Genomic DNA, 26,882 nt, shown 5'->3' on the forward strand with positions numbered 1-26,882 from the left:
AAGAAGATATAGAGATTGCCAACAAACACATGAAAGGATTCTCAACATCACTAATCATTAGAGAAATGCAAATCCAACCTGCAATGTGGTATCACCTCACACCAGTCAGAATGGCCATCATCAAAAAATCTACAAACAATAAATGCTGGAAAGGGTGTGGAGAAAAGGGAACCCTCTTACACTGTTGGTGGGAATGTAAATTGATACAGCCACTATGGAGAACAGTATGGAGGTTCCTTAAAAACCTAAAAATAGAACTACCATATGACCCAGCAATCCCACTACTGGGCATCTACCCTGAGAAAACCATAATTCAAAGAGTCATGTACCACAATGTTCACTGCAGCTCTATTTACAGTAGCCAGGACATGGAAGCAACCTAAGTGTCCATCGACAGATGAATGAATAAAGAAGATGTGGCACATATATATAATGTAATATTACTCACCATAAAAAGAAATGAAATTGAGTTATTTGTAGTGAGGTGGATGGACCTAGAGACTGTCATATGGAATGGAGTAAGTCAGGAAGAGAGAAACAAATACTGTATGTGAACATATATATATATGGAATGTAAAAAAAAAAACAAAAACAAAAACAAAAGCAAGTCTGAAGAACCTAGGGCCAGGACAGTAATAAAGATGCAGATGTAGAGAATGGACTTGAGGACACAGGGAAGGGGAAGCTGGGACGAAGTGAGAGAGTGGCATGGACATATATACACTACCAAACGTAAAATAGTTAGCTAGTGGGAAGTAGCCACATGCACAGGGAGATGAGCTTGGTTCTTTGTGACCACCTAGAGGGGGTGGGATAGTGAGGGTGGGAGGGAGATGCAAGAGCAAGGGGATATGGAGATATATGTGAACATATAGCTGATTCACTTTGTTATACAGCAGAAACTAACACAGCATTGTAAGGCAATTATACTCCAATAAGGATGTTAAATCAAAAAAATGATAAAGTGCATGGGTCCACTTATATGTTGCTTTTTTAAAATAAATATGTTGAAAAAAATTTTTGGAGATTTTCAACAATGTGAGAAATCTCACAGACAAACCACATAGCCTAGAAATATTGAAAAATATTTCTAAAAGTCAGGTATGTCATGAATGCATATAATATATCTAAATACTAATGTATCCTTACATAGCAGTTGGGTGAGTGAATTTAATATAAGATTAATATTATGGTATTACATTACCATACAGCATGCCCCTCTCTCTCATAATTGGAGAAACTTGGTAAGTGGGTTTTTTTTAATAAATGTTTCCAGTACTGTCTTATGAATATGACTAATATTGTATGCCATAAATATTTTATAATTAGTTTGTAGGCTAGGCTACCATGAAGCAATCATGTTGCTGCTTCTTCATTATCAATGCATTAACTTTTTCACATTATCTTTTCATTTTGATTTCTAATGTTAGTAATAAGTATAACATCTACAGTGTTTTGTGTCATCTAAGACAATATTAATGTGCTGATACTGACATACAATTTATCTTGTAAATGGATGACAAATATATGGTATTGAGGAGTGTAGTACAGTAAATATATCTTCTCATAATTTTAAGTCTTTCATCTAACTTCATTGTAAGAATATAGCATATAATACATATAAGTTACAAAATATGTGTTAATCAACTTATGTTATTGGTAAAGCTTCCAGTCAACAGTAGGGTATTAGTTACGTTTTTGTGGAAACAAAGATTATACATGGATTTTCAACTGCATTCTGTTGTCGGATAGAATGCTCTGTGTAGGTCTGTTTGGTCAGTAGTGTTCTTCAAATCCTGCTTCTTTTATTCTATCTGGATGATCTATCCATTGTTGAGAGTGGGGTATTAAAATTCCCAGCTATTATTGTATTGCTCTTTATTTCTCATTTTAGCTCTGTTAGTTTTTGCCTTATATATTTAGATATTCCACTGTTGGGTGCATAAATACAATTTTTGTATATCATTATAGATTGACATCTTTATCATCATATAATGACCCTCATTGTCTCTTTGTACCATTTTTAGTTTAAAGTCTGTTTTGTCTGATAGAAGTTTTTCTTTCAGTATTTTGAATATATCATCTAATTGTCTCCGGGACTGAAAAAAGTTTCTATTGAGAAAGCTACCACTAATCTTATGGGCGTTCCCTTGTCACTTCTTTCTTTTCTCTTGCTGCTTTCAGAATTCTTTATCCTTGACATTTGACAATTTAATTAAAATGTGTCTGATGTAGCCATATTCGGGTATATCTACTTAAGGTCCTTTAGGATTCATGGATCTGGATGTCCATTTCTCTCCCTAGGTTCGGGAAGTTTTCTGTCATTACTGCTTTAAATATATTTTCTGCTCCTTTCTCTTTCCATAATGTGGATATTGGTTTTTTTTTATTGTATCCTATAAGTTCCACAGACTTCCTTTACTCTTTCTCATTTTCCCTTTTGCTCCTCTGACTGGGTAATTGTAAATGTTCTGTATTCTACATTGTTGATTCTTCCTTTTGTGTGGTTGAGTCTGCTTTTGAAGCTCTTTATTGAATTCTCTAGTTCATGGTATTTTTCTGCTCTATGATATGTTTTTTGAAGTTTACTATTTTTGTTGAACTTCACGTTTTTTTCATACATTGTTTTCCTAATTTCATTCAGTTGTGTGTTTCTGTAATTCACTAAACTTCTTTAAGAGGACTGTTCTGATTTGTCTGACAGTTCATAGATTTCCATTTCTTTAGTGTCAATTATTAGAGCCTTACTAGTTTCCTTTGGTGGTGTCACGTTTACCTGATTTTTCATGATTCTTAATTCTTTACACTGGTATCAGCACATTTGAATAAACAGTTTCCTCATCCAAACTTTATAGGTTCACTTTGGCAGAGACAGTTCACCAGTCAGCTCAGTTTGCGTTTCTGGATGTGTCTCTTGGCAGCATCCTTGGTGTGAAGCCACTGCCCAAGCTCTGAGGTTGGGGGGTGGGTGTGTGCTGCTGGCTTGGTTCCTTGCCCAAGCCAGGCTACAGGGTGGGCTCTGTATTTAACTGGGTTCTCTGGCCATGCTTCTTACATCGTTGGAACTGAGTACTATACTCAGCAGTAGATGGTGTTATGAATTAACTTCTCTGCCATGGCAGCATAGCAGGACATACCCCAGAGGTGGTACAGCTTGTTTAGAAACCTGAATCTGTCAAGATTGTACACTAAATTCCCTGGCCAAATGGGGCCACTGGTTTTGCTCTCTGAAGACAGGGAAAGCCATAGGCTGTGCTCTCTGTTTAAGTGCCAGTGTAAGCAGGGCTATTAGATAGGCTGCACAGCTCCCCATATGCTCTGGTTAGGTACCCTGGTCAAGTGGGCTGAAGGCTATATTCAGCAATGGGTGGAGCTATGAATTAGTTTCCCTCCCCCGATGAAAAAGGAGAACCAGATCCACGTCTGGTCTTATCTCAAGCCAACCCACATCCCAAGTTCCCAAGCCATACAGGACAACCGACAGTCTTTGCTCTGCAGAAAACCAACTCTGCCTGCCACACTCTCTGCTCAAGTGTTGTTGGGCTATGCAGCTTCCAGGTGTTCTGACCAGCCTTTTTGATTAGGCAGTGCTGGGAGCTACGTTCAGGAATGAGCCAGGCTATGACTCAGCTCTTGTGCCTGAGTGGGGGAAGGCCAAGTTGCAGGGAAAGAAAGCTCTTTGAGGATCTGTGTCAAGCAGAACCATACCCTGCTGTGTTCCCTGGTCAGACTGCACCACCATCTTGGCTCCACAGATGAGCAAAGCCACTGGTTGGGACTGCTCCTTGGGTGCTGCAGATAGGGACTCAATCTGTCAAGATCCAAGTGCTGGTTGTTGTGAGCCTCTCCCTGCACATTATCACAATCAGATTCCCAGTGGCTGAGCCTTACACATTCCCTTGCCATCCCTTGTGGGATGTGTGTGGAATGGAGGCTCCTAAGAAGCAACCCACAATACTGGGGAAGCTGAACATCCACCCTGGGCTCTCTTTCCCACTGGAAGACGTATAAGCTCTTGGTGTGGTGCTGTACCAGCCTGGGGCAGAAGCAACACAATCAGCATGTCGTTGCTCTCCTTACCCTACTAATGCAGTCTGTCTTGGCTCTCTGGGTGCAGACGGGTGCTTCAGCATCTTCCACATGTTCTAGAATTTTCTCAGTGGTGTCTTATTACATGAATAGTTGTTAGTTGTTCCCCTTGTGAAGGAATGAAGTCAGGAATGACCTGTGTCATCATCTTGTTGATACCACTCCAGAAATCTAGATTTTTTAAAGGTAAGCTCAAAATTAAATGTTAAGTCTGGGGACCAGATATAACATACAGGAGCCTCTGTCTTGAAGAGTAGGTTGGATTGGGAAGGGGAAAAGGGTGAAGGACAATGATTCAAAGAGGTAACTCACACGGGCACAGCTGCAAGGAGCTTGTGTTGAGTCTGTACAACAGATGGGGAGTGGACAAGCTTCGCTGAGTGCAGGATTCTGGGGGTGGATTGACTGAGAATGATGAACTGTAGCATGGACAGCTGCTACACCAGCAAGCTCAGAAAGCTTCCTTTCCTCTGTATTGTTTATCTGAGCTTTTCCCACATATGAAGTGTGTTAAGCTAATATCTGCAGAAGGAAGGACCAGGAGGAAACCTCTACATTGAGCAGGAATGATCCTTGAATAGTTTCAGAATACTAACAAAGCAGGAGAAAGCTACCTACTAGTCAGGCCTGGCTAAGGGCAAGGACTCAAAGACTAGAATACTTGGCCTTTTGTTTTAGCAACACAGACCTTTGGCTGAGCTCCCATTCTCCAGCTTTTGTCTGCTTTCTGCAGCCCTTCTTCAGGCAAGTGGGTCAAAATCCTTATCAGTTCCTCTGAAGTCTGTCTCCAGGCTGGGGCCCAGCAGGGAACAAGCTAATACCATAGCTTGTCATGCTGCTCAGCAATCCCAAGATCTGGCCCAAATGTCACCCACCTGGCAACAGAATGACCTTTCCTTGCTGCTCTGTTTCATTCAATTCCACAGGAAAGGGAAGACATTGAAACTGCAACTAGAAAGTCTTCTCATTTAGGAGTTTGAGAATAGAAACCTAAGGACAGATCATAGATTTTTAACAATTAGAGATGAAAATGATTTACTGCACTATGATTTTTATGGAATGAAAAACAGTTGTAATTTTTTTCTCTCAAAATGAAGTTGAAAACAGTCATAGTGCCCCAAAGGGTGTTTAGGATTTTCCTGGGGTGGAGAAAGAGAAACCATTCCCCAGAATGTCTTATGGAAACAAATGGTGTTTCACAACATGGCATAGCCATTGATGCATGGGAATATGAAAAGGCTGAGAAGGTAGTAGTTAATGCTCAGTATTTGAATATTTGAGTTGTGATTATAACCATTAATGCAGTACAATTGCAAGGGGAACAGAGTCTCTTGTGGGGTGCTGTGACATTTCGGTACTCTTCAGGTGCCAAGGGGAGCCTTCCCAGGACTTGCTACCTTGATGAGAAGCATGCTTTCAGCCTTAAGCTACCCTGTGTGGGTATTGTTCTGAAAAAGTGCCAGACTGATGTGGGACCCGGCACTCACTTGACCTTCAGGGAGCCAAGTAGAGAGAGTGGTGCCAGCAGCCAAGCTGAGTGTGGTTCTTGTTCCTCATATTCACCAGAATGTATTCAAATGTCCTCCCTGATAAGCAGCTTCTCTGTCATCTCCACTGAGGCTAGAGCAAAAACAATGGACAAATACATGTTTGAAAGGTTTGTGTTGGGTGTGAGGCGATATTTTCTGATTGACAGAATCCTTTGTCGGTGGAATGGTTCCCCCAGTAAGGCATGGAGATTCCTTCTGGAGAGATCTTTTCTGGACAACATACATTCTCATTCATTTAAAACAGTGATTCTTAATACATATATACATACACCTTACTGAGATCTAATTCACATACCATGCAATTCACCCATTTAGATTGTTCAATTCAGTGGTTCTTAGTATATTCACAGAGCTGTGCAACATTTACCACAATCAATTTTCATCACCCCAGGAAGAAACGCTATGCTCATTAGTGTCTACTTCCTATTTCTCCTGACTCTATAGATTTGCCTGTTTTGGACATGTCATATAAATGGAATCATATACTATATAGTCCTTTTTTGTCTGACTTCTTTCACTTAACATAATGTTTTCAAGGTTTATCTACATTGTAGCCTGTATCAGTAGTTTATGGCTGAAAGGTATTCCATTATATGCATATTCCACATTTTATTTATCCATTCATCAGTTGATGGACACTCAAGCTGTTTCTCTTTGTTTATTAATTATAACTATTGCTATTATAAACATTTCTGTGTAAGATTTGTGTGGATGTTTGTTTTCATTTCTCGTGGTAATGTACCTAGAAGTGGAATTGCTGGGTCATACAATAAGTATGTTTAACTATTTGAGAAACTATCAGAATGTTTTCCAAAGAGGCTGCATCATTTTACACTCCCATCAGCAGTGTATAAGGATAGGAAATCTTTTATAACTGGAAGTTTGTACTCTTTGACCCCCATTTTGCCTACCCTGCCAACCCCACCTCTGGCAACCACCAATCTGTTCTCTGTATCTCTGAGCTTAATCTTTTTATTTTACATATAAATTAGATCATACAGCATTTGTCTTTCTCTGTTTGACTTATTTCACTTAGCATGATGCCCTCAAAGTCTATCCATGTTGTTGCAAATGGCAAGATTTCATCTTTATATGGCTAATGTTCTATTTTGTGTGTGTATATATACATATATACATGCGTATATATGTACACATATATACACACATATCACATTTTTTAAATTCATTCACACACAATCTTTGTACTCTTAGGTTGTTTCCATGTCTTAGGTATTGTAAATAATGCTGCTATAAACATGAGGGTGCATATGTTTTTTCCAGTTATTGTTTGGTTTCTTCAGATAAATAACCCAAAGTGGAATTGCCGGATCATACAGTACTTCTATTTTTAATTTTTTGAGGAACTCCATTCTGTTTTCCACAGTGGCTGCACCAATTTACATTCCCACCAACAGTACACAACGGTTCCATTTTCTCCACATTCTTGCCAACACTCGTTATTTTGTTTTTGATAATAGCCATTCTGACAGGTGTAAGGTGATGTCTCATTGTGGTTTTGACTTGCATTTCCCTGATTAGTGATGTTGAGCATCTTTTCATGTACATCTTGGCCACCTGTTTGTCTTCATCAGAAAAATGTCTGTTTAGATCCTCTGCTCATTAATTAGATTGTTTTGTTTTGTTTTTTGCTATTGATATGTGTAGGTTACCTTTTCATTCTGTTGATGGTTTCCTTAGAAGCTTTTTAATTTGATGTAGTGTCACTTGTTTCTTTTTGTTTTTGTTGCCCTTGCTTTTAGAGTCAGATCTAAAATATCATTGCCAAGACCATTATCAAGGAGTTTACTGCTCATGTTTTCTTCTAGGAGTTTTATAGTTTTAGGTCTTACATTCAATCATTTATCCATTTTGAGTTAATTTTTGTGTATGGTCTAAGTTAGTGATCCAGTCTTATTCTTCTCCATGTGGTTGTCCAGTTTTCTCAGCACCACTTATTAAAGAGACTGTCCTTTCTCCACTATATACTTTTTGTTCCTTTGTTATAAATTAATTGACCACATCTACATGGTTTTCTTCCTGGGCTCTCTTTTCCACGGATCTGTGTGTCTGTTTTTATGCCACAAAATACTATTTTGATTACTATAGCTTCATAATATAGTTTGAAGTCAGGGAGCATGTTGCCTCTAGCTTTGCTCTTGCTCAAGATTGCTTTGACTATTTGGGGTGTATTGTGTGGTTTCATATAAAATTTAGGATTGTTTGTTCTCTTTCTGTGAAAAGTGCCATTGGAATTTTGGTAGGGATTTCATTGAATCTGTAGATTCCTTTGGGTAGTATGGACATTTTAACAATACTCTTCCAATCTATGAGCATGAACTATCTTTTCATTTATTTGTATCTTCAATTTTTTTCATTAATGTCCTGCAGTTCAGTATACATATCTTTCACCACTAAGGTTACATTTATTTTATTCTTTTTTAGTGTAATTGAAAATGGGATTTAAAAAAATTTCTCTGATTGTTATTAGTGAATAGAAACAAAACAGATTTTTGTAATTGATTTTGTATCCTACAACTTTACCAAATTTGTTTATTAGTTCTACAGTTTTGTGATGGAGTCTTTAGGGTTTTCTATATGTAATATGTCATCTGCAGGTATTGACAGTTTTACTCCTTCCTTTCCAATTTGGATGACTTTTATTTCCTTTTCTTGCCTGATTTCTCTAAAACTTCCACTACTGTGGTGAATCAAAGTGGCAAGAGATGGTATTTCTGCCTTGTTCCTTGATCTTAGAGGAAAAGCTTTCAGCTTCTCACCATTGAGTATGATGTTACTCATTGAGTATGATGTGGGCTGGGCATATATGGCCTTTATTATGTTGAAGTACAGTCCCTCTATATCCACTTCATGAGAGTTTTTTTTTATCATACATGGATGCTGAATTTTGTTAAATGCTTTTTCTGCACCTATGGAGATGATCAGATTTTTATCCTTCATTTGGTTCATGTGGTATATCATGTTGATTGATATGCAGATGTTGAATCATCCTTGCATCCCTGGAATATAGCCCACTTAACCATGGTGTATAAAATCCTTTTAATGTATTGTTGAATTTGGTTTGCTAATATTATGTTGAAGATTTGTTCTTTAGGGATATTGATGTGTAATTTTCTTTTCTTGTTATGTCCTTGTTTTGGTATCTGGGTAATGCTGATATCATAAAATGAAGTGTTGCTATTAATTTTTCTTTGATAGAATTCACCAGTGAAGCCTCCTGGGCTTTTATTTGTTGAGTGGTTTTTGATGACTGATCCAGTTTCCTTACTAGTAATTGTTCTGTTCAGATTATTTCTTCATGATTCCATCTTGGATAAATTCCTAGAAACATAGGTTGTCCAATTTGTTGGCATATAATTGTTCATGGTAGTCTCTTATGAACCTTTGTATTGCTGTGGTAAAGTCTCTTCTTTCATTTCTGGTTTGAGTTCTCTTTTTTCTTGTAGAGTCTAGCTATGGGTTTGTCAATTTTGCTTATATTTTCTGAGAACCAGCTATTACTTTTTTGTTTGTTGCTACTTCATTCATTTCAACTCTGATCTTTGTCAGTTCCTTCCTTCTGCTAACTTTGGGCTTTGTTTGTTCTTTCTTCTTTTTCTAGAGGTATTAAGTTTGAGATTCTTCTTGTATCTTAACAAAGGCATTTTATCACTAAGATTTTTTTTAATTTTGGTAAAATACACATAAAAATGGCTAACATGGTAAATTTTATGTTAAGTGAACAGTTCAGCATGTATTAACTTTGTTTTGCAACCAATCCCCAGAACATCTTGCAAAAGTGAAACTCTATACCTGTTAAATGACAACTGTTTTTCCCTCCCTCAGACTCTGGCCCACCACCTTCAGTCTCTCTGAATTTGACTTTTTTGTGACTGGTTTATTTCACATTGCATGATTTCAAGATTCATACATGTTGTAGCATGTGTCAGAATTTCTTTTAAGGCTGAATAGTAGTCCAGTGTATGTATATACCACATTTTGTTTATCCATTCATCAGTTGATGGATACTTGGGTTAGCTTCCACCTTTTGGCTATTGTGAATGATGCTGTAATGAACATGGGTATAGAGAGGCTAGTGAATCTTAACCTTTTGTGTGCATAAGAAACCACCTAAGGAGCTAGTTAAAGGGCATATTCAAGGCCCTTCTCCTCCTCACAATTCCAGTTCAGTATGTCTGGGGGTGAAGTTTAAAAGCTTTTAAGTACTACATCCCTTGGGCAGAAGAGTGAAATCTGGTTTGTACCACCTCTCTCTGCTGCCTCACCCTGGGACAACATTAAATGCACCACCATTCACATTATAGGGATCCCAGAAGGAGAAGAGAGAGAGAAAGGGCCTGAGAAAATATTTGAACAGATTATCGCTGAAAACTTCCCTAACATGTGAAAAGAAACACTCACAGAAATCCAGGAATTATAGAGATTCCCATACAAGATAAACCCAAGGAGGAACACCAAGACACATTCTAATCAAAATGACAAAAATTAAAAACAAAGAAAATAGTAAAAGCAATACACAAGGGAACCCCATAAGGTTATCAGTGGAAACTGTAAGCCAGAAGGGAGTGGCATGATATATTTAAAGTGATGAAAGGGAAAAACTCTACCCAGCAAGGTGTTCACTCAGACTCGACAGAGAACTCAAAAGCTTTACAGACAAGCAAAAGCTAAGAGAATTCAGCACCACCACACCAGCCTAACAACAAATGCTAAGGGACCTTCTCTAGGTGGGGAAAATAAAAGCCATAATTAGAAACAAGAAAATTACGAATGGGAAAGGTCACCAGTAAAGGCAAACATACAGTAAAGGTAGGAAATCATCCACACAAAAATAGGATATCAAACCCAGCATTCGTCAGGAGAGGAGAGTACAAATGCAGGATATTGGAAATGCATTGGAAATGAAGAGACCAGTAACTTAAAACACTCTTGTTTATATATAGACTGCTATATCAAAACCTCATGGGAACTGCAAACCAAAAATATACAATAGATACACACACAAAAGAAAAAGGAATCCAAATGTAATACTAAAGATAGTCATCAAATCACAAGAGAACAAAAGGGTACTGGAAGAAAAAAGACCTACAAAAACAAATCCAAAACAATTGACAAAATGGCAATAAGAACATACATATCAGTAATTACCTTAAATGTAAATGGATTAAATGCTCCAGTCAAAGCATAGACTGGCTGAAGGGATATAAAAACAAGACTTGTATACAGGCTGTCTACAAGAGACTCACTTCAGACTGAGGGGCACATACAGACTGAAAGTGAGGGTATGGAAAAAGATATTACATGCAAATGGAAATCAAAAGAAAACTGGAGTAGCAGTATTCATATCAGACAAAATAGACTAAAATTAAGACTGTTGTAAGACACAAAGGACACTACATAATGATCAAGGGATCAATCCAGGAAGAAGATATAACAATTGTAAATATGTATGCACCCAACATAGGAGCACCTCAATATATAAGGCAAATGCTAACAGCCATAAGGGAAGAAATCGACAGTAACACAATAGTAGTGGGGGATTTTAACACCTCACTTTCATCAATGGACAAACCATCCACACAGAAAATCAGTAAGGAAACCCAGGCCTTAAATGACACATTAGACCAGATGGACTTAATATTTGTAGAACATTCCATCCAAAAGCAGTAGAATCCACATCCTTTTCAGGTGCACGTGAAACATTCTTCAGGATAGATCATATCTTGGGCCACAAATCAAGGCTTGATGAATTTAAGAAAATTGAAATCATATCAAGCATCTTTTCCAACCACAACCCTCTGAGATTAGAAATCAGTTACAGTAAAAAGAAACTGTAAAAAAACAAACACATGGAGGCTAAACAATATGCTACTAAATAACCAATGGATCACTCAAGAAATCAAAGAGAAAATCAAAAAAATACCTAGAGACAGATGACAATGAAAACATGATGATCCAATACCTATCAGAGGCAGCAAAAAAGCAGATCCAAAAGGGAAGTATATAGCAATACAACCTCACCTCAGGAAACAAGAAAAATCTCAAACAACCTAATCTTACATCTAAAGCAACTAGAGAAAGAAGAACAAACAAAACCCAAAGTTACTAGAAGGAAAGAAATCATAAAGATCAGAGCAGAAATAAATGAAATAGAAATGAAGAAAACAGTAGAAAAGATCAATGAAGGCTGGCTCTTTGGAAACACAAACAAAATCAATAAACCTTTTGCCAGACTCATCAAGGAAAAAAGAGAGAGGGCTCAAATCAATAAAAATAGAAATGAGGGAGGACCTTTAAGATGGCGGAGGAGTAAGACAGAGATCAACTCCCTCTACACAAATACATCAAAAATACATCTATGTGCAGAACAGCTCCTACAGAACACCTACTGAACACTGACAGAGACCTCAGACTTTCCAAAAGGCAAGAAACTCCCCATGTACCTGGCCGTGTGGCTTTCAGGGTCTTGGTGCTCTGGCTGGGTTTCAGGCCTGAGCCTCTGAGGTGGGAGAGCCAAGTTCAGGACACTGGTCCACCAGAGACCCCCCAGCACCTCTCTCTTAATGCTAAGACCCACCTCCACTCAACGACCAGCAAGTTCCAGTGCTGGACATCCCATGCCAAAAAACTAACAAGACAGAACACAACCCCACCCATTAGCAGAGAGGCTGCCTAAAATCATACTAAGTTCACAGACACCCCAAAACACTTCCAGATGTAGCCCTAACTGCCAGAAAGACAAGATCCAGCCTCATCCAACAGAACACAGGCACCAGTCCCCTCCACCAGGAAGCCTACACAACCCACTGAATCAACTTTAGCCACTGGGGGCAGGCACCAAAAACAATGGGAACTACGAACCTGCAGCCTGCGAAAAGAGACCCCAAACCAGTAAGTTAAGCAAATGAGAAGACAGAGAAACACACAGCAGATGAAGGAGCAAGGTAAAAACCAACGAGACCAAACAAATGAAGAGGAAATAGGCAGTCCACCTGAAAAAGAATTCAGAGTAATGATAGCAACAGTGATCCAAACACTCGGAAATAAAATGGAGAAAATGTAAGAAAGGTTTAACAAGGACTTAGAAGAACTAAAGAGCAAACAATGATGAACACCACAATAAATGAAATTAAAAATTATCTAGAAGGAATCAATAGCAGAATAACTGTCACAGAACGGATAAGTGACCTGGAAGACAAAATAGTGGAAATAACTGCTGCAGAGGAGAATAAAGAAAAAAGAATGAAAAGAATTGAGGACAGTCTCAGAGACCTCTCAGAAAACATTAAATGCACCAACATTTGAATTATAAGCATCCAGAAGAAGAAAAGAAAAAGAAAGGGACTGAGAAAATTCTTGAAGAGATTATAGTTGAAAACTTCCCTAATATGGGAAAGGAAATAGTCAAGCCCAGGAAGCACAGAGATTCCCATACAGGATAAATCCAAGGAGAAACATGCCAAGACACATATTAATCAAACTATCAAAAATTAATACAAAGAAAAAATACTAAAAGCAGGAAGGGAAGAGCAACAAATAACATACAAGGGAATCTCCATAAGGATAACACCTGATCTTTCAAAAGAAACTCTGCAAGCCAGAAAGGAGTGGCAGGACATATTGAAACTGATGAAAGGGAAAACCTACAACCAAGATTACTCTACCCAGCAAGGATCTCATTCAGATTTGACAGAGAAATTAAAAACTTTACAGACAAGCAAAAGCTAAGAATTCAGCACCACCAAACCAGCTTTACAACAAATGCTAAAGGAACTTCTCTAGGCAGGAAACACAAGAGAAGGAAAAGAACTACAATAACAAACCCAAAACAATTAAGAAAATGGTAATAGAAACATACATATCCAAAATTACCTTAAATGTAAGTGGATTAAATGCTCCAACTGAAAGACATAGACTGGCTGAATGGATACAAAAACAAGACCCATATATATGCTGTCTAAAAGAGACCCACTTCAGACCTAGAGACACATACAGACTGAAAGTGAGGTGATGGAAAAAGATATTCCATGCAAATGGAAATCAAAAGAATGCTGGAGTAGCAGTTCTCATATCAGACAAAATAGACTTTAAAATAATGACTATTACAAGAGACAAAGAAGGACACTATATAATGATCAAGGGATCAATCCAAGAAGAAGATATAACAATTGTAAATATTTATGCACCCAACATAGGAGCACCTCAATACATTAGGGAAATGCTAAAAAGCCATAAAAGGGGAAATCAACAGTAACACAGTAATAGTAGGGGACTTTAACACTCCACTTTTACCAATGGACAGATCATCCAAAATGGAAATAAATAAGGAAACTCGAGTTTTAAATGACACATTAAACAAGATGGACTTAATATTTATAGGACATTCCATCCAAAAGCAACAGAATACACTTTCTTCTCAAGTGCTCATGGAACATTCTCCAGGATAAATCATATCATGGGTCACAAACCAAGCCTTGATAAATTTAAGAAAATTGAAATTGTATCAAGTATCTTTTCCAAGCACAACATTATGAGACTACATATCAATTACAGGAAAAAATCTGTAAAAAAATACATACACATGGAGGCTAAGCAATACACTACTAAATAACCAAGAGATCACTGAATAAATCAAAGAAGAAATCAAAAATTACCTACCATCAAATGACAATGAAAACAAAATGACCCAAAACCTATGGGACGCAGCAAAACCAGTTCTAAGGAGGATGTTTATAGCAATACAACCATACATCAAGAAACAAGAAAAATCTCAAATAAACAACTTAATCTTACACCTAAATCAATTAAAGAACAAAAAATAACCCAAAGTTAGCAGAAGGAAAGCAATCATAAAGATCAGATCAGAAAAAAAATAAATGAAGAAAACAATAGCAAAGTTCAATAAAACTAAAAGCTGGTTCTCTGAGAAGATAAACAAAATTGATAAACCATTAGCCAGATTCATCAAGAAAAAAAGGGAGAACACTCAAATCAATAGAATTGGAAATAAAAAAGGAGAAGTAACAAGTGACACTGCAGAAATACAAAGGTTCATGAGAGATTACTACAAGCAACTATATGCCAATAAAATGGACAACCTGGAAGAAATGGACAAATTCTGAGAAAAACACAACCTTCCAAGACTGAACCAGGAAGAAATAGAAAATATAAACAGACCAATCACAAGCACTGAAATTGAAACTGTGATTAAAATCTTCCAATAAACAAAAGCCCAGGACCAGATGGTTTCACAGGTGAATTCTATCAAACATTTAGAGAAGAACTAACACCTATCCTTCTCAAACTCTTCCAAAATATAGCAGAGGGAGGAATTATCCCAAACTATTTCTATGAGGCCACCATCACCTTGATACCAAAAGCAGAAAAAAAGGTATCACAAAAAAAGGAAATGACAGGCTAATATCACTGATGAACATAGATGCAAACATCCTCAACAAAATACTAGCCAACAAAATCCAACAGCACATTAAAAGGATCATACACCATGATCAAGTGGGGTTTATCCCAGATATGCAAGGATTCTTCAGTATACACAAATCAATCAATGTGATATACCATATTAACAAACTGAAGGAGAAAAACCATACGATCATCTCAATATACACAGAAAAATCTTTTGACAAAATTCTACACAATTTATGATAAAAACCTTACAGAAAGTAGGCATAGGGGGAACCTACCTCAACATAATAAAGGCCATATATGACAAACCCACAGCCAACATTGTTCTCAATGGTGAAAAACAGAAACCATTTCCTCACACCAGTCAGAATGGCCATCATCAAAAAATCTACAAACAATAAATGCTAGAGAGGGTGTGGGAAAAAGGGAACCCTCTTGCACTGTTGGTGGGAATATAAATTGATACAGCCACTATGGAGAACAGTATCAAGGTTCCTTAAAAAACTACAAATAGAACTACCATATGACCCAGCAATCCCACTACTGAGCATCTACCCTGAGAAAACCATAATCCAAAAAGAGTCATGTACCACAATGTTCATTGCAGCTCTATTTACAATAGCCAGGACATGGAAGCAATCTAAGTGTCCGTCAACAGATGAATGGATAAAGAAGATGTGGCACATATATACAATGGAATATTACTCAGCCATAAAAAGTAATGAAATTGAGTTATTTGTAGTGAGGTGGATGGACCTAGAGTCTGTCGTACAGAGTGAAGTAAGTCAGAAAGAGAAAAACAAATACCGTATGCTAACTCATATGTATGGAATCTAAAATAAATAATAAATGGTTCTGAAGAACCTAGGGGCAGGACAGGAATAAGCAGATATAGAAAATGGACTTGAGGACACTGAGAGGGGAAAGGGTAAGCTGGGACAAAGTGAGAGAGTGGCATGGACATATATACACTACCAAATATCAGATAGTAGTGGCAAGTAGCTGCATAGCACAGGGAGATCAGTTCAGGGCTGTGTGACCACATAGAGGCGTGGGATAGGGAGGGTGGAAGGGAGATGCAAGAGGGAGGGGATATGGTGATATATGTATACATATAGCTGATTCTCTTTGTTATACAGCAGAGACTAACACACCATTGTAAAGCAATTATACTCCAGTAAAGATGTTAAAAAGAAAAAAATGAAAAAGAAGATACAACTGACACCACAGATATACAAAGTATCATAAGAACTACTACAAACAACTATATGCCAATAAAATGGACAACCTAGAAGAGATGGACAAATTCTTAGAAAGGTACAACCTTCCAAGACTCAACCAGGAAGAAACAGAAAATATGAACAGACCCATCACAAGCACTGAAATTGAAACTGTGATTAAAAATCTTCCAAAAGCCCAGTACCAGAGGGCTTCTCAGGCAAATTCTGTCAAACATTTAGAGAAGAACTAACACCTATCCTTCTCAAACTCTTCCAAAAAATTGCAGAGGAAGGAACACTCCCAAGCTCATTCTTTAAGGTTACCATCACCCTGATACCAAAACCAGACAAAGATACCACAAAAAAAGAAAATTACAGGGCAATGTCACTGATGAATATAGATGCAAAAATCCACAATAAAAATACTAGCAAACCAAATCCAACAGCACATTAAAAGGATCATACATTGTGATCAATTGTGATTTATCCCAGGGATGCAAGGATTCTTCAATATATGCAAATCAATCAATATGATACACCATATTAACAAACTGAAGGAGAAGAACCATATGATAATCTCATTAGATGCAGAAAAATCTTTCGACAAAATTGAACACCCACTTACGATAAAAACTCTCCAGAAAGTGGGCATAGAGGGAACCTATCTCAACATAATAAAGGCCACATATGACAAACCCACAGCAAACATCATTCTCAATGGTGAAAAACTGAAAGCTTTTCCTCTAAGATCAGGAACAAGACAAGAATGCCCCTCACCACTTTTATTCAACATAGTTTTGGAAGTTCTAGCCATATCAATCAGAGAAGAAAAAGAAATAAAAAGGAATCCAAGTTGGAAAAGTAGTAAAACTGTTTACAGAAGACATGATACTATACATAGAAAATCCTAAAGATGCTACCAGCAAACTACTAGAGCTCATCAATGAATTCGGTAAAGCAGCAGGATACAAAATTAGTACACTGTAATTTCTTGCATTTATATACACTAACAATGGAAGATCAGAAAGAGAAATTAAGGAAACAATCCCATTTATCATCACATCGAAAAGAATAAAATACCTAGGATTATCCTACCTAAGGAGGCAAAATACCTGTCCCCTAAAAACTATAACATGCTGATGAAAGAAATTGAAGACAAACAGATGGAAAGCCACACAATGTTCTTGGATTGGAAGAATCAATATTGTCAAAATGACTATACTACCCAGTGCAATCTACCAATTCAATGCAATCCCTATCAAATTACCAATGGCTTTTTTTTTGCAGATCTAGAACAAAAAATCTTAAAATTTGTATGGAAACACAAAAAGCCCCAAATAGCTAAAGCATTCTGGAGAATGAAAAACTGAGCTGGAGAAATCAGGTTCCCTGACTTTAGACTATACTATAATGCTACAGTAATCAAGAGTAAGGTAGGGACTTCCCTGGGTGGCACAGTGGTTAAGAATCCTCCTGCCAATGCAGGGGACACAGGTTCAACCCCTGGTCCGGGAATATCCCACATGCCACGGAGCAACTAAGCCCATGTGCCACAACTACTGAGCCCACGTTCCACAATTACTGAAGCCTGCACACCTAGAGCCCATGCTCCACAACAAGAGAAGCCATGGCAATGAGAAGCCCGCACACAGCAACAAAGAGTAGTCCCCACTCTCCACAACTAGAGAAAAGCCCACGCACAGCAACAAAGACCCAACGCAGCCAAAAAAATAAATTAGAAAAAAAAAAAAAGCAGTATGGTACTGGTGCAAAGACAAATTGCTGTGTCAATGGACCAGGACAGAAAGCTCAGAAATAGACCCTTGCATCTATGGTCAATTAATCTATGACAAAGGAGGCAAGAATATACAATGGAGAAAAGCCAGTCTTTTCAATAAGTGATGCTGGGAAAACTTGACAGCTACACGTAAATGAATGAAATTAGAACACTATCTAACACCATACACAAAAGTACACTCAAAATGTACTAAATGTAAGGCTGGACACTATAAAACTCTTAGAGGAAGACATAGGCAGAACACTCTTTGACATAAATCACAGCAGCATCTTTTTGGATCCACCTCCTAGAGTAATGAAAATAAAAACAAAAATAAACAAATGGGACCTAATTAAACTTAAAAGCTTTTGCACAGCAAAGAAAACCATAAACAAAGTGAAAAGACAACACACCAAATGGGAGAAGATATTTGCAAATGGAGCAACCAACAAAGGATTAATCTCCAAAATATACAAACAGCTCATGCAGCTCTATATCAAAAAAACAAAAACCCAGTCAAAAAAATGGACAGATGATCTAAATAGACATTTCTCCAAAGAAGACATACAGTTGGCCAAAAAGCACATGAAAAGATGCTCAACATCACTAATTATTAGAGAAATGCAAATCAAACCTACAATGAGGTGTCACCTCACAACGGTCAGAATGGCCAACATCACAATATCTACAAACAATAAATGCTGGAGAGGATGTGGAGGAAAGGAAACCCTCCTAGACTGTTGGTGGGAAGTGCAAATTGGTACAACTGTTATGGAGAACAGTATGGAGGTTCCTTAAAAAACTAAAAATAGAGCTGCCATATGAGCCAGCAATCCCACCCCTATGTTTTTTCCAGAGAAAACCATAATTTGAAAAGATACATGAACCCCAATGTTCATTGCAGCACTATTTACAATAGCTAAGACATGGAAGCAACTAACTGTCCATTGACAGAGGAATGGATAAAAAAGATGTGATACATATATACAGTGGAATATTACTCAACCATAAAAAAGAATGAAATAATGCCATTTTCAGCAACATGGATGGATCTAGAGATTATACTAAGTAAGACACTTAGAGAAGAACAAATATCTGTTGATATTACTTATATGTGGAATCTAAAAAATACAAATGAAATTATTTATAAAACAGAAACAGACTCACAGATTTCAAAAACAAACTTATGGTTACCAAAGGGGAAACATGGTGGCAGCAGATAAATCAGGAGTTTGGGATTAACATATACACACTATATATAAAATAACCAGCAAGAACTCTACTTAATATTCTTAATAATTTATATGGGAAAAGAATCTGAAAAAGAATGAATGTACGTAACTGAATCACTTTGCTGTACACCTGAAACTAACACAACATTGTAAATCAACTTATAGTCCAATAAATTTTTTTTTAAAAAAAGATGTTCTGAACCATGGTGCAAGGCTTATCCAGCTTGGAACAGTGCTGTGTGTGCCAGAGAGAAATTAGAATGGATGATTAGTGTTTCTGTGATTAACTGAAAGTGTTCACTGATTTGTTGATGAAAACATGTGTATGCTGCAGTTATTAATACAGGATGATATAGTCTGAGGGACAGGTGTCCAAGGCTATAGGCTAAGTCAGTAACCTATTTATTAGGAGATCTCTGTCACCTTTCACAATCAGCTTGCTCTGTGACCTTGGGCTATTTATTTGATCTGCTGAATCATACTGTCCTACCTAGTAAATTGGAAATGATCTTCAAAGTTTTATGAAAAAGACTGTTTCCTAGGGATCACTGACTGAAGTGCTGGCTTTCCACTGATGTTCATGTGTATGAATAGGAGGTTAAATATTTCTAAGAACAAGGTCATGATACTATAGTTGACGTTAGTATGATACATTGGGAGGTAATGACCATAAAACCCAACGATGACCCAATAGAAGAATAAAGGCTGAAGTGTTTGAATTTGTGGTTACAATTTAGTCCATGAGCTTTAAATACCATGGACACCCATAGGTGTGGAGCGTGGTAGCACATAGAGTTGCTTGGATGAAAATACTGATTCCCCTGGATGGAGAATCATTTTTTGCACAGTAAACTTGCTTTGCCCTGAATCCAAACAACTATGTGCTAAAATAATGATGTTGAGTTTGATCCTGAATATCTCATTTTATGACAAACAGCACGTGTGGTCAATGAGAGGAGGCCTAATTTCCAGAACCTTTCACATATTTCTCTATAGACATATAGCTGTCCTGATGGCCACCTTGATGAACCTTAAGCAGCACAAAATACCAGAGTACCTTTGGAATCATTAAGAAAAGATATTTCATATGTTTCACCCGGAGTGTTAAATCTAGTTAATCACTCTCTAACTATGTAAATTGATGAAAGTTTGTTGTATTACTTAACATAGAACTTCTAATTCAACTGGAACCAAACAGTAGGCTCTGCAGAGTATCTGAAGGCGGAGGAGAGTGTTCCGGTTTAGTTCAAATGGCAGCTGTGCTATTACTGGCTGATCAAGTGAATGAGCAAAGTACTCAGCCATTTTGTGCCTCTATTTCCTTATCAATAATTTGGAGAAAATACTGGCACCTACCTTACAGATACAGTGTTTTAAATAGTACCTGTTCTACAGTCACCTCCCAAATGTTAGTTTCTTACTATTATTGTTGTTATAATAGTATTATTTAATTATATAATTATTATATAATTATATAATAGCATTTTCTGGTTTGCTTGGCACTTTTACATATATTTTCTCATTTGAGCCTAATGTAAGACAAATGTCATAAATAAGGAACATAAGAATAAAAACATGTCTTTCCCATGGTCACAAAGCCAGTAAGTATTGCTCCTATGGCTAAATCTCCCATCTGACAATCCATCCCTCTTACTACATTATGGCACCTCCTTCTCCAGCCATGCTGGATAAATGGAGGGCTGTTATAATATGGTGTTCTCTTCCTGGGGTTCCAGGTTAAGGTCAAGACACAGAGCATTCTGGCTCCTGGGCTCAAGGTTCATTTTACTTATCTTAAGTTGTACACCAGCAACATTATGTGTCTCTAAGCCCAGATTAAAAGAATCACATTTGATAAAGGTTTGCATGGATTACTGTGGTTTGTTTTACAATGGCCAAATCTTTTGATACCCTTCAAGTTCAGTGCCTTCCCCCAAATCATGCTAATAAATAAAAGATGTGTTAACAGAAGCGATGAGAGAAAAATGAAACCTTTGGAGAAAAAAAATCCCATAATTTGTCACAAAGTCTCATTTAGGGATCCTGATTTCAGTGGGGTTTTGGTATCTTGTGACTTAAAGCACCCTCCTGTTAACACTGAGAAAATCCCCACAAGGATGCAAATAGTTCTGACATCTAGTCAAATATGGATCTAAGCAATTGCGCTTTCCAAAATCTGGATCAACTTGTTGAAAGGTGAATGATCTAGCCCTATAGATTGCAAATATTAGAAAAGAGAATTCTGTTAATGCCAGATAACATTTTTTGTAAAGAAATTAGGAATTTAAGAGAGCTATATAAACACTATCCAGAGAGACAAATGAAAGAGAAATACAAGGCAAAGAGGGCTTGAAATATTCACCTGGCTTAACTCGTGCTCGCTTCTTCAGCTCAAATCCTGTGGTTACTCACTTGGATTTTAACAATAGAATACACAGTAACTAAAGAAATTCGAGCTCAGATATCGTCATCTATCTTAACTAAATTAGAAATTTTAATTCATGAAAATTTCTTTTTGTTGTTTATCTTCAGTACTGCTTAAGAAAATAAGTATTTCTAGCTCATGAGAGCGATTTTGACATGGATTGAAAATATTAATCCATTTTTTTCTCTTTTGGCCCCAGGAGCTGGGATGAAATAACATGATTTAATCATTCTGAATCCATGTGGCTCCTCAGAGATAGGGCCAGATGTAACCAGAAGGATTTATAGGGTGTAAAATTCAGAATGGATTAGGACAGCATTTCTGTGTTCAACCCAATACATCCTAAATCAACATCCCCTGGATGGACCAGAGCAATCTCTGGCTGGCCTAGTGGGGAGGTTGTCATGGCAACTGACTGGCAAGCTCAGCCCTTGGAATGTGAATGCAAACAATAGAGTGACAAGGCTGTGTACAGAGCAGCCTACTAAGGCTGCTTCTACCCAGGTACAGTGACACATCAGTCGACGCATGAAACTGTCACTGCATTTTCTTTGTAACTTCTTGCACTTCTGGCAGCTTATTTGAAATGTATCGTGTCCTTTCCCAGATGTTGATAAAACATTGCTGCTGACAGGTAACAGAAGATATGGAAAAATCAGCACCAGTAGCTAGCTGCAATGGTATACAAAGCCCTGGAGGGCTGTTAGGCTAACACCACTCAAATTTCCTAAAGGAGGCTGAAGCATGCTTAGGGTAAATCCAATGATCCTTTAGTGCCACCTTATGTCCAGTTAAATACTGGAAATTTACCAAAGGCCTACCCTCAAACGCTTTACTAGGCAGCAGTAGGACAGACATGGAAAAAGTTAGAGCTGCATTATGTTGGAGTTTGGGAGTCCCTTTCACAGCAGAATATGAACATGAAGCTTTCTAAGCCTCAAGTTAAAGAAAAAATGAAAATTAATAATTTTGGTAGAATCTGAAATGAGGGAAGAAAAAAAAAAAAAGCCAAATAACCCCAGACCTAGAAAAGATTAGAAGAGGCTGCATGCTGATCCAGGGGTTGTAGGAAGAGATGGCAGAGACAGACTGTGTCAAGGATTCTTCATGTCGTCCTTACTAACTACCTCTTGCCAAGGCTTTTTTTTTTTTTTTTTTTTTTTGTCCAGAGAAAAATAAGATGTGAACATCACTAATTCGACTTTATAATTCTTGTTAATGGATAGCAAGATGGTAGCATTTGTTCAAATGGCACCTCATCCTGCCTCTCATCTCCCACCCAAACCAACCCTACCAGCCACTGCCGTCCCACCATCACCATGTCCCATTTAATTTCCGCAGAAGTATGAAGTGACCAAGCTGTGTTTCTTTGTGTTTCTTCCAGGTTTTGAGTTTTTTGAAACAAGTGCCAAGGATAACGTTAATGTGAAGCAGACATTTGAGCGTCTCGTGGATATCATCTGCGACAAAATGTCCGAGAGTTTGGAGACAGATCCAGCCATCACTGCCGCAAAGCAGAACACGAGGCTCAGGGAAACCCCTCCTCCACCGCAGCCCAACTGTGGCTGTTAGTGTCCCGGTACAGGAAGCTCCAGAGGGGCTGGTTGCTAAAAAATAGCATTTATAAATGGTCAATTAGCCTTCATTTATACTGCCTAATAATTATTTGAGGGAAATCTTTGATGTCTGTGGCTCGAACATGCATTCAATTCCGGGGAGATTTCCGGTGTTAATAAGTGGCAAATATGTGATCTTAACTTTGTAAGGACTATCCATCTATAAACATCTGATGTTTGCATGTGATTTGTTATTTGTCTTCTAGGCTCTTTTTGTTTCAGGTTTCTTAGATTAAGCTACTGCTGGGACCTCCGATTATAATTTCAGTACAACTGAGTTTTGGGCTACGGGTTCAAATTATGCTATTCACTTGTAGGGATGATAACCAAGAAATTGGTTGTGTGTGTGGTGTGAGCAGGGCGAGATCTCAGGAGGCCTTATTTGCTTTACTCTCAATCGAAAATCAAGTGGAAATATTACTCATGATTAGGGAGACTGTCATGGGTCTGGTTGGTTTACTGTTCAGGAAAGGTATCTATTTTTCAGTGTTATTATAACTGAGAAGACCATTGACTATAAAGAAATTGAAATATTGTTTAAGGCCCTTGCAAATTTACCAAGAGATTAATATTTACCTGACTGGAAGTAGATTTTAACAGTAGTCTTAGTTTAGATGTTTAAATAAGGAATACCTAACCCAAGACTGCACCACCCAACATTCTGAATATTTGAGGGCACTGCCAGACAGAGGTATCTGCTGAATGTGTTATGTAACAAGCATCTTAACCAAGAAGGATATGAGTAGCAGTGGGATTCCAAGGCCTGAGCTCCCCCCATGACATATACCACCACGACTTTCTGGAACAATCGCCAACTCTTGGAACAGAGGTTAAGTTGGAGCTTGTTAGAGCCCCTCTTCCCATAGGATGTAGGCTTGCTTCCCCAAACATTACCTTCTGCTCGCACCTCCCTAGGTTCTTTTACCTGGCTAGAAGTCATTTAAACAGTATCTCCATGGCTCTCAGATTGAGGAAAAGACAATTATCATCTCTAAACTTTTTCAATCCAAGTATTTATACCTTTAAGGCATATCCCCATTCTGTAAGCCTTTAAACACGCTTAAGTTACTCAGAGACCTCTCTTTGGAGCTGAGAGTTACAGAAAAATCTTAGGGTGCCATAAGCAATTTGAGAGGAGAAAGGAAACCATTTGAACACCCAGATTCTTTCTCCTAGAGATTCTTTCTCCTGGATTTCCTGAAGACCATATATGATTAACAAGCAAACCAATCCTACCAGCGATTCTAAGTGAGGACTGAAAAGAGACACAGCATCTGTATCACCACCCAGCATTGTTTACAGCTAGGACTTCAAGGCAGCAGGCACACACTGGCATATTTGGAAGGGCAGTTCCATTAAGTGAACTTTCCCCTTTTTTGCTGATCATGTAAAAGATTTTTTTCTCTTTTCAAAAATAGAGACATTTCCCGTGAAAGTATTGAGCGCAAGATTTTTGAGCAAGGATAGTGATAGGGAAAGATGCATATCTAAAGAGATCTCTGGAGAATAAATGCCTGCAAGTCAGGGAACTAGGTCACATATATTACTAGTAAGTTAGAAGATGAAAATTACAGGAGAAAGCATTTGGGATGTCTTAAGCACATCCACATTCTTATTATTTCTCATCTTCTTAGCTTAAGATCCACTAACTGGCAATAAATCTTCACTTTGGCACTCTGCAAGGTAGACCTTAGCCTCGTGAAGACAAGAAGACATTAATGCTTTATTAGATTTTAATGGGGCAACTAGCTTCAAAAATCACAGAAATTAAAGTGAAGGGAAGAAAGACAAGGCAGGGGCCATCAAAGCAGATTTGTTTGCAACAGAAGCCTGTTTGCATGATATTGTAATATTTCTTTAACATGGTCTAGAAAATGGCCATGTTAAATGATATAGCTGTTAAGCTGACTTTTACAATCTAATATGAAGCAATAGAACCAGGAAGACCTTCGCATCCTCTCTCAGACCTGATCTCACATACATACGTACAGATGTCAAGGACCTCAATATGATGTCTCAGATGGCTTTTTCAGAAGGACGTTGATATGCATATTATTGTAAAATGGAAAGCAAAATCAGAGGGGGTAGAAAATTGGAGAGAAAGTTGAGTTTTGCCCTCTTGTAAACTCCTTCCCTGAAGAGCTAATTGCCATTGAAATTAAGTGGCTCTAGAACCAGAAGACCTAAGCCAAGTACCCACTTACACAATGTCAAACATACCAGACTTGAGCTACTGTATGCCAGTCTGGAGCATAATGCAAGAATGGCCCAGGTGTCAGTGCCAAGGGACATCCAATAATTTCTATTTTTCAAACCTCAATGGAAGTAGAGGCTTACTAAGTGATTCTCAGTTCTGAAGCCCCTACCCCAGTGTGAATTTCTAAGTGAGACACTTCCAAAAAGGGTTGTCACAGAGCTCAATGAATTGAGCACCTATGCTCCTGCTGTAAAACACATGGAAAGAGAAAAATTCTCTATTCCTAATCTCATCAAGAGATCCTGGTTTTAAAATCAAGTTTGGCAAAAGAAAAACCAGCCTAGGATTAACTAAGTAAACTTCTATTGGCATCAAGCTATATTATTTATAACACTGTGGTTCTAAGGTTTTTCACCCTTTAGGCCATCGTGCACACAAATGTGTATACATACACACATGCATACAATACCTCCCATATTCTGTCTGCCAACAGCTTAAATAACCTCAGATCAGTTTTACTAATGGCCTAACTAAATTTTTATTCAAAAGGACAAAGACATCTTACAAAGTGTATGTTTGTGTTAGTGTGTAAATTGTAGACCACCATCTTTTGTCTTTGATGCAACTCAATTAGTGTTTCAAGAACAAATTTCTCTTCCTGTCTCCTCATCACCCCATCCCTCCGATTACTTTTATAATCAAACCTTGTTTTGAGCAGATACTTCCAAGAGCTTTGGTTTGGGGACATTCCTTTCTGTCCTAAATGTAAATGAAAAATTGGACTGGAAATTATTTCCTCTAAACAGCCATTTAGTGGACCCACATTTCAGCTTTCGGGGTTGTGAGTGGATATAGAAGGTGCATGAAGTTTCTTAAGTCCTAAGATGGCAGTTTACAAGTGAGCATTATATCTACGGGCTTATAAGAAGAATTGCTTTAAGACAGTGAATTAATTCATTGCCACTGCCCCAGCTGAGCAGCCTCCACTGCCTTGATAAACTTCTAACCACCTCTTTAGTTTAACTTAAAATCATTATCCCTTTGCCCACCTAGTAAATAAGTGCTAAGATTTTTATTTGGAATGGGAACTATGATGATGCCTTTGGCTGTTGCAGAAAGCTGCAGCGTTATGTTAAATATGAACTATGAATTCCACTATAACCACAATTATACAAGACATCTATATACTCAACAAACAAATATGTATTTCACCTACTTAACTCTTATCCAGATTAATAATAGCTCTTTGGTTCAGCACATTAGTTATCTTTCAGGAACTAATTTAAACTTCCAATTTTAACTACATCTATACTGAAGATAGACTTTCATGGATGC

General features: G+C 37.7%; 1 protein-coding gene across 1 annotated transcript in view; it reads left to right on the top strand.

Annotated features, from left to right (window-relative positions):
* The window catches only part of RAB3C (RAB3C, member RAS oncogene family), a 279,596-nt gene extending 256,290 nt beyond the window's left edge, over positions 1 to 23,306 (top strand). The window contains exon 4 of the mRNA XM_060091709.1: positions 23,119 to 23,306. Coding sequence (XP_059947692.1) covers positions 23,119 to 23,306 — 188 coding nt within the window. The remainder of the gene's footprint in view (positions 1 to 23,118) is intronic.
* Positions 23,307 to 26,882: the final 3,576 nt, after the last annotated feature.

The sequence above is a fragment of the Mesoplodon densirostris genome, chromosome 3 (assembly GCF_025265405.1).
Source record: "Mesoplodon densirostris isolate mMesDen1 chromosome 3, mMesDen1 primary haplotype, whole genome shotgun sequence".
Lineage (NCBI taxonomy): Eukaryota > Metazoa > Chordata > Mammalia > Artiodactyla > Ziphiidae > Mesoplodon > Mesoplodon densirostris.